General features: G+C 46.4%; 1 protein-coding gene across 1 annotated transcript in view; it reads right to left on the reverse strand.

Moving 5' to 3' along the window:
• The window catches only part of LOC310785335 (dolichyl-diphosphooligosaccharide--protein glycosyltransferase subunit STT3B), a 112,130-nt gene extending 104,548 nt beyond the window's left edge, over positions 1–7,582 (reverse strand). Inside the window, exon 1 of the mRNA XM_083646370.1 lies at positions 7,141–7,582. Coding sequence (XP_083502496.1) covers positions 7,141–7,391 — 251 coding nt within the window. The 5' untranslated portion in view covers positions 7,392–7,582. The remainder of the gene's footprint in view (positions 1–7,140) is intronic.
• Between the last annotated feature and the right edge of the window lie 1,785 nt (positions 7,583–9,367).

The raw sequence follows: 9,367 nt of genomic DNA on the forward strand, positions 1-9,367 counted from the left end.
GAAAAGGGGCCGTTTGTATGCAGATAGAGATTTTCATGGCTCCCCAGTGGCTTGTGGGAACGTGATGCTTCTCCCAGCCAAAGGCAGCTCTCCTACGCATGCAGCAGGTGCCCTGGAGATCTATCTGTCTCTCTCTCTCTGTTTCACAGACACACACACACACACACACAGACAGCACGTCTTGGACGAACTGAGGAACTCGGGCGCTCCGCCTGGCACTAGCCCGCTGGGAGGCCTGGCCGAGGGAAATAGCAGTTAATCATCAGGTTTAGCATCAAGTCTCTTGATTGAGGAGAAAGCAGAGAATAAAAACTGCTGCCAGGGAGGATAAAAAAAGTGCCACTGAGTGTGTTTGTGTGTCCTGTAATCAATTGTGTGATATGAATGTTTGTTTGTACACGGAGGCGTGGCCTGCGAGGCTGCAGTGAAGATGAAGGAGGCGTGGCCTGCGAGGCTGCAGTGAAGATGAAGGAGGCGTGGCCTGCGAGGCTGCAGTGAAGATGAAGGAGGTGTGGCCTGCGAGGCTACAGTGAAGATGAAGGAGGCGTGGCCTGTGAGGCTGCAGTGAAGATGAAGGAGGCGTGGTCTGTGAGGCTGCAGTGAAGATGGAGGCGTGGCCTGCAAGGCTGCAGTGAAGATGGAGGCGTGGCCTGCGAGGCTGCAGTGAAGATGAAGGAGGTGTGGCCTGCGAGGCTGCAGTGAAGATGAAGGAGGCGTGGCATGCGAGGCTGCAGTGAAGATGAAGGAGGCGTGGCCTGCGAGGCTGCAGTGAAGATGAAGGAGGCGTGGCCTGCAAGGCTGCAGTGAAGATGAAGGAGGCGTGGCCTGCGAGGCTGCAGTGAAGATGAAGGAGGCGTGGCCTGCGAGGCTGCAGTGAAGATGGAGGCGTGGCCTGCGAGGCTGCAGTGAAGATGAAGGAGGCGTGGCCTGCGAGGCTGCAGTGAAGATGAAGGAGGCGTGGCCTGCGAGGCTGCAGTGAAGATGAAGGAGGCGTGGCCTGCGAGGCTGCAGTGAAGATGAAAGAGGCGTGGCCTGCGAGGCTGCAGTGAAGATGAAAGAGGCGTGGCCTGCGAGGCTGCAGTGAAGATGAAAGAGGCGTGGCCTGTGAGGCTGCAGTGAAGATGAAAGAGGCGTGGCCTGTGAGGCTGCAGTGAAGATGAAGGGGGCGTGGCCTGCGAGGCTGCAGTGAAGATGAAAGAGGCGTGGCCTGCGAGGCTGCAGTGAAGATGAAGGAGGCGTGGCCTGCGAGGCTGCAGTGAAGATGAAAGAGGCGTGGCCTGCGAGGCTGCAGTGAAGATGAAGGAGGCGTGGCCTGCAAGGCTGCAGTGAAGATGAAGGAGGCGTGGCCTGCGAGGCTGCAGTAAAGATGAAGGAATGGCAGCCAGAATGCAATCATTACCTTTGGCACTGACACATGGTTATAAAATGGCTCATGAGTTACCAGCCTCATCTTTGAAAGATTTAGCAGCTCTAACTGTGGCCAGCGGGTAGCGCTGTGCAGGAGTAAACCTCACTCTCCTGAGATGCTCAAGAGACGCTCGAGGACAGATCAACAAAAACGAAACGGGGACGGACAAGCCCGTCTTTATTGTCACAAATCACCGCGCACACACGCACACACACACACATGCGAGTGGCCGGTAACACACAAAAACAAATATCCCTGTTAGATCTAAGTTCTTTGGTACAAATCAAATGACATACAAATCTATATTCGAACATTTTCATAGAACACCAACAGTTGTAGGAAAACTGACTGCAGGGGGGCTTTAAGTAGGGTATCACAACACAACTCCAGCCAAGTTTCTGCTAGAAAGATCAATGAGAACTTCTTCTCTGTTTCCTCACACTACTGCAGCTCACTAGCTAACGTGCTGCTGTGCTAGCAGCCTCCTGGGCTGGCCTAATCTACTTTGATTTAGATGTGTTTTTTTAGAGTGTGTGTGTGTGTGTGTGTGTGAGAGAGAGAGAGGGGGGGGAGGGAGAGAGACAGGGAGATGACACACTGAAGAGTGCTCCCCTCTGCTAATTTCACCAGCTTTTCAAAAAAAAGTATCAAGTGTATCATTAAGAAATAGGGACCATAGGGTATAATAAATACTAGGGCTGTGGCGATTCACTTATCTCCCGATTCGATACTATCACGATTCTTGGGTGCCGATTCGATTTATATTGCGATTCTTAAGTATTGCGATTCTACGATTATTGCGATTCGATATTACGATTTATTGCGATTTTTGTTTATTTTTTTCTTTTCTTTTTTCAGTTTGTTTGCTTTTTTACACTAGATTAGAACATGGGAAAAGTTGAATCATACACTAGAGACTGTATATTATATATCATGAGTAGGGCTGGGCGATATAGTTAAAAACAGGGGCGGACTGGGATCATAATTCAGGCCGGGCATTAGATACCAAGCAGGCCAGGCCGATATGGGCCAACGTGCGTGAAATTTGGGCCGTTTGAAGCCAGATTTAGGCCGTTTGAAGTCCAATTTTACAATGAGATGCACCCACTTTAACCCTGAAGTGTAATTATTACTTCAGACTAACTAATAAAGTAATAAAACCACTAGTAAACCAGTAGGCGGCGCCTGGCCTGCTGTTCAGTGAGTGGCCTGACTGCAAGCACCCAAAAAAAAATTATTATTTTTTTTTTTTTGCGATTATCGATTCTGGAATAAAAGATCGATCCAAAAAATCGTGACATTAAAAATCGCGATACTTAGGTGAATCGATTTTTTCCCCCACCCCTAATAAATACACAGTTCAGAAATCCCAAACATGCATTGATAAAACCTACAATGTTTTTCAATTGACCATAAGATGGTTAGAAAAGGCCATTAGGTGGACCATGGACATTTGATATCATTCAACGAGCTTAAACAACTACACCAGGATGCCGACCTATCTTCTGTCTGTCATGTTGAAAACTCTAATCCTGGCTTTATGCCATATTGCCATCCATTTTTAAAACTATGAAAAGAAGCAATATTTCAGCTTGTATTTAGTCCAGCTGGTTATGGAATAATATGCTGCTCCAGGTTTGATATGAGGTGACCTGCTACTGTCCTGGTCCTGGGGTTATGTGCAACTCTGAACAGGGTCAAGTCTAGAGAGGCTTTAACAGTCAATACAGAGTGAAATCAAGCTGATCCTGAAGGAGCTGTGAGAGTATCCTCCTGGCTGCCTGGCTAAAAACCCACTACACCCCACCCCCCCCTCCCCCACAATCTTTCAACTCGAGCCTCAGGGGAGGTAGTTGGCCACTAAAAGCAAACATCTTGTCTTAAGACACAGAGTCAGCAGCCGTCCACGGCCCAAACAAAGCTCCAGTCGTGGCACCGGCTAAGATATGAAGAGGCAGCGCTTACGCCGCCGACAGGAGGAGGAGGAGAGCTTAATGTCCGAGCGGGAGTGAGTCTATCTATGTGCTCTTCTGCTTGAGTATCCAGCTCGTTATCTGCCTGACAGAGATGTTTCTCCACCCCTCACTCTTCTGACACAACGGACTCCTACTTCCTGACACAACCAAGGAGGTGGAATACACTTGACTGTTTCCAAGAAGTGCTCCCCTCCACTCAGTGTATATATAGCCTGTACAACACACACACACACACACACACACACACACACACACACACACACACACACAGCTTGCAGTAAGTCTAGATAGAATCTATTGTCTTCCCACTAAGTCAATAAACTGGACAGCTGTTACAGCGGACTTTGGATAAAAAATCAACCCATGGGAGTGGGATTGAATGTCTCCTCTAAGGAGTACCACTACTGGCTTGGCGAGCGCTGGAGATATACAGTAGGCCATTTGTGCCAGTGGGGGGTTGAGGAGGAGTTCCACCTCCACAAAGTGCAGCCTCGTAGGCGGCAGGCAGCTAGAACAATATTCTGAGCAGAAAGCACGGCTGACTCATTGACTTGAGAAGGTTGGGTGTTAAGTAGGAGTTGAAGGAGCCGCAAATCTTTTCTAAGCCAAGACGCAACTTTGGAAAACTAATGACTTTCTTGAATGGAGGAGACAAATAAAAGGCCACTTTAGTTCCAGCTGTAGTCTGCTCTTAAAATAATCAGCAAATATTATTAGCCAACCAAAGCCTGATAACAAGCAGGTCATGTCAGTCAGGCACTCACTCGCAAAATCTCTGACATGCTTGTGTGTTTTCGAAATAAGGCCGACATTTCAGTGCAGTTAAATCCAATCTTGTTTCTTCAAATTGCCTGCTTGTTTAACGTAACGGTTAGCTGCAGATCATTTGAAGCCCTACGCAGGGAGAAATCAATAACTGCATCCAATCATTCAGACGACGACGACACCACCAATCATTCATATCAGAGGCACAGATGATGTCATAGGCATTGTGACATCATCAGTGGGACAAAAAGTGAAACAGACAGATATTGCCCACTTGTATATGATGCGGATGCACAGATTTAACCAATCTCTAAGAATCCCACCACAGTTTGCAAGTTGAGAGAAAATAAGAGAATATAAAACATCCTTTCTTATTATGTAGCTTTTTTTAAACCTCTGGGAGGAGTTTCAAAACAAAACGAAGGCTCTCTTATGTGTAAAAGAGAGGCTCTTTCCTCAAACATGGCTCAAATGGTGGAATCAGGATCAGGAGGACCATGCAGGGGGTCGAGAGATCATTTCTGGGGCTGGGATGGTCATGGTGGATTGCTAAGCTCTTAACCTGACGCTGCCAGATGGTTTGTTTTCACATAACCTTCTGGGAACGAGTCATAGCTTTTGCACACCAAGTCCGTATTTTCGTCTGAAATTGACGCACGAAAGAAAAAAGAATACAAGCTCATTTGTGTCAATCATCATTGACACACCGAATCCGACAATTACGTCCGTCGTTTAAGATTTCGGACGAGGTTCGATTTTCTGCGTTTTTCGCATCAGTCAATAGATTTTTGCGAGCTGAGCTGAGCCGAGCTGAGCTGTTTTCAGATGACGGATTAAAAAACCCGCATACGAAAACAATCGGACTGTGTGTGCAAAGACCATCACTCTGGACACCATTTCAAAGGTCAGGCACTTTCAAAAGAATACCTGGCAGGTGATTGGATGAACCATCCATCTATCATGTCTATCACAGGCTCGCCTCTCGCTGGTGTCACACCTAAAGCGGCCCGTAGCTGCCTCTGATTGGTGCGAACCACTGGTGGTTCGGATTCAAACCAACAGATTGGAGCGTGGCAAGATGGATTTGTCGTGTGATCGTGATCTCATGAACTCGCGCAAATCCAGCTGCCTCGCAAGAGTAGGGGATTGCAAGATGATTCATGGAAAGTAATTATGAGGCAGAATTCTAAGGGCTAATGTACAACGCCTCCGTACAGATGCGGTACGGCTGCAAACAGACGCACACTCATATAATCTGTCAGGCGTATGCGGGATCCGACAAAAATAGAACAGGTGCGTAATTTTTCCATACCACATGTATCACCCATCTATTAACATGGGAGAGAGTCGATCCGGCAGTTTTACCGGATCCGCATCTGGTGTACATTGCCTGTAACACTGTATATAACATGGAACTAACTAGGCTATATGTTTTTTAGGTTAAATAATGAATATCTGCAGCTTATATGCTATGCTTCTTATATTAAATTAAACATCCCCAAAAAAAGTCTGAAAGGATCCCAACGAGTACCATGCATTGCTTATTAGCAGTAAAGGCTTTTTAACTTCACTTTTCTTTGCCATGTTGCCAAGAAGGAGCTGTGCAACATTAGCTCCGTAGCTGGGGAGACGCTAGCCCACTGAAGCAAAGCAGCTCCCACTGTCACTACACGATACAGGGTAATGTACCATAGGTCAATTAGCAAACATGTGACCACACAGGAAGATCATCAGATATATGAAGGCAGTGTGGATGGAAAACAGCAGCTTCTAAAGAGTGTGTCCAAGTTGGTCTGATTATCTATTGATGCACAAACCAATCTCTATTTCAAGCAGGTTCACAAACTGTGGTGAACCTGTGATAACGCTGAGCCTTGGCCCATGAATCAAATATGATCAAGTTATGAACATGATGCGGGTGATGTAATCCAGAACAAGACGGAGCACGTGTCCCTGAACATGAATATACATTTATAAATGTATCAGCTGGGCTGTCTGGTTGAATGCGAGTGTGAACACAGAGAAATGACAGTGCATCGCAACCAGATAGACCCCTGTGGGCCCTTGTGACACGGTTACAAAACCAGCAGAATAAATCGTGCATGGCGTTGTGACAGACCAGACCGGACAGTTCGCTTCCGGGTTATAAACACTCTGCTGTCATGGGCACCCGGCTGCAACTCGCGCGGAAACCGGGAAGTCTTCTTTCATCATAATGAATAGCATTCACTATTTATGAGTTTAACAGCAGGTTTACGCTGAAATCCCAGAGGAGGTCTACGCGGTTATTCCTGCAGCAGAACCGTATGTGAAGAGTCCGTTTCGACAACCACCGCTCCCGCCAAACTCCTCATAATATGAGTCATATGCAACACATATTTACGTCCACACTGAATTTGTTCGAGTGCTGGTTTTCTGCCCTTGCTCGAGTTTATTCACACGTTCTCCCCAACCCAAAGAAAGTTAGCTAGCTGCATCTGAGGCGTCTAGCGCCTTATATACTGCAGCGATGTTTTTATTATTGGGTCAAGGGTAAACAGCATGAGACTCGATTTGGCGGACTGGGGACCGACTAGCCAAACCGCACTAGCTAGCTAGCTAGATAAAGCAAAAGCCCTATTGTTGCTTGCGAATGTGGGGCTCCACAAGGGTTTTCGTGACAAGTCAAGGTCTGCCAAACAGATACACACCCGGCCACCGACCCCAATTCAACAAGACTTTGTCCCTAGGCACGTGAGAAGATAATTTAGTAGAGAGCTCAACAACTGCTTTATATGTGAGGAGCTATTGTTTATTAACACATAAGAACGACATCTGAGTTCAAATCACACTAACTTTAGAGGATGAAACAGAAACACAAACGTTAGACCCATAATAAAACTGTCCATGTTTTTTTCCTGGGGACCCCCTCTGGAACCGGGAGCCTTCAGAGGGGGGTCCCCAGCACAAATGATGGACATTGGGATTCGGGAATCACGTTAGCTAGCTTACCATGGATCAAACTCGTGGATGATGCTCTCGAACCGGATCACTGCGAAAAGTCTGGAGCTGAATCCTGCCAGCCAGGCCAGGAAGAGAATGGTAAAGGAGAGTAGAGACTGCCACCCGGCTGGCTGTGTCAGTCCGCCAGATAGGCCTACTTTGCCCCCTCCGGCTCGGCTGTTCCCGTGCACCGAGCCCCCGGCATTGGCGGAGGCTGCTTTGTGCTTGTTGCCGTCGCTGGCTGCGTGGTGCTCCGCCATTTCTGCGTGCGGTGTCGGGTTGGATGTGGTCGAGCGTCCCTCCTGCCACGCTCCCCGGTTTCCTTCGGTATCCTCTCTACCCGCTGACTCCCCTGTGGGGTTTCTCCTTGTTTTTTTTATTATTCAGAAACGCTACTGCAAATAGCCGTTACATCCCAAACGCACACTCACGCGCCTCATATCGAGCCTGCAATATTCAATCCGCTATGATTGAACGCCGGTGGAGAGCATAGACGACTAGAGAGGGATGGATGGGGTCGGATGGGCGGGACGATAGGAAGAGCTGTCAGCCTCTCATAGCACGACAGGTACGAGAGAGCGGGGCCAGATATGGCTCATCCAATCCGGAGACAGCACCGTCTGGATAGACAGACTACTTCACCAATGGGATTCCATGAAATTCTGGTGAACCCAGAGCTATATAATAAAAGAGTTGCGAGATCTCCATTCACTCCAATTTACCTCACAAAAGTTCCCGGAAGTAAGGTTCTGGATTAAGCAGCGCTGTCGAGTTGCAGCAAAATGGACCGATGTACTTTGAAAGCGTCAGACGTTTAAAGAATCAAATTGTATATTATCAGCATTCAAACGTAGCGCGAGCCCCCTTCCCTGGCTATTCATTGGCTACATGTCACGCATTTTGGACCTCCGCTGGCGTCACTCTCTTCCTAGATTGCTCTCGGTGAACCTGATTGAAAAAAAGATTACCCCCCTGTTCTCTATGAAATTGAGTCATTCTGCTGCTCACTATAAATAAAAACCCTACTCAGATCTAAGTGAGCTGTATAGATGTGAATTAGTCATTTCTCAGAGTATCACAAAGAGAAGATAAAGTAGGAAAAGGAGAAAATCCATAGGAAGAAATTGATGTTTCCTTGCAGCTGAAAGCTATATAGGCAGGTGTGTGAAGATGAATGTTCTTTGTAGTGCAATATTTCTGTTGCCCTTGGATGTTCTGGGCTGGGAGGTAGGTTGGTAATAAAGATTGATGTGTCTCATCATTATTTTGTCCCCCAGCAAAGACAAGAGCACAGCATTCATCATTCTGTTCAACTCAGGCTGTACACTCATAACTTCCCCCAAGCCTTCATATTGGAATGATGATGATAGGCCTACACCTTTTTTGAAGATTTCAAATCAACTTTGAAGATTTGATTGATTGGTGTGCATTCATTTGACGCTGCCACTGTTTCCGCATAAAGGCAGACGAGGCAATGGAGGATTAGTGATTTATCTGAGATAGGCTAATTCAATCCTAAGGGGAGAAAAACTAATTAAAATCAACATTGTTACAATAATCACAGGTACGAACAACTTTGCATTCGAGTCACAGTGCGGCAAAGTCTTGACACCTTTCGTCTAACATTTGTTATTGTGCTGCGATATTTGAATCCATTAAGAGTTCAAGCTCACTCTGTCTGAGGTTACCCTTGGAGCATTGTATGATCAAAGGAACCTAATCCTAAACAAGCAGCAAAGTAATTAAATCAAAGAACTCAATTATAAATTCAGATTATGAATTGACAAAAACAACACCTGTTTTCATCACCCCATGCTTTGCTCTAATGATGGTGATGTCTAACCAACTAGCTGATTAGTCTAATTACTGTGTGACTAGTGGACAATCTTACTTACAGCACTACTTGTAAGATGTGAGCTAAGTAGGTCTATTACATTCTGCATGGTTTTGGCATAGCCTATAGTCTAGGGCTAGGCTATGCCAAACATTTATTCTAGGCCCTAGAATACAATGTTTAAAGTTGTCATATTTCCTTTGGCACCTTTTGATTTGCAAATTCCGATCCTTATTCTCTACATCATCAAAACAGTTTACAGCTGCCCTGTCACAAATAAGACACTATTGAAAAATATCGATACAATTTTCACATTATGAGAAGTGGTGACTGAAGTCTGGGCCAGATTAATAATAGGGCTTTGGATTGAGAGTGTCTTCTGGAGAGATAAGGAGGAGATAA

This window comes from Poromitra crassiceps (genome assembly GCF_964638095.1).
Source record: "Poromitra crassiceps genome assembly, chromosome: 11".
Taxonomy (NCBI): domain Eukaryota; kingdom Metazoa; phylum Chordata; class Actinopteri; order Beryciformes; family Melamphaidae; genus Poromitra; species Poromitra crassiceps.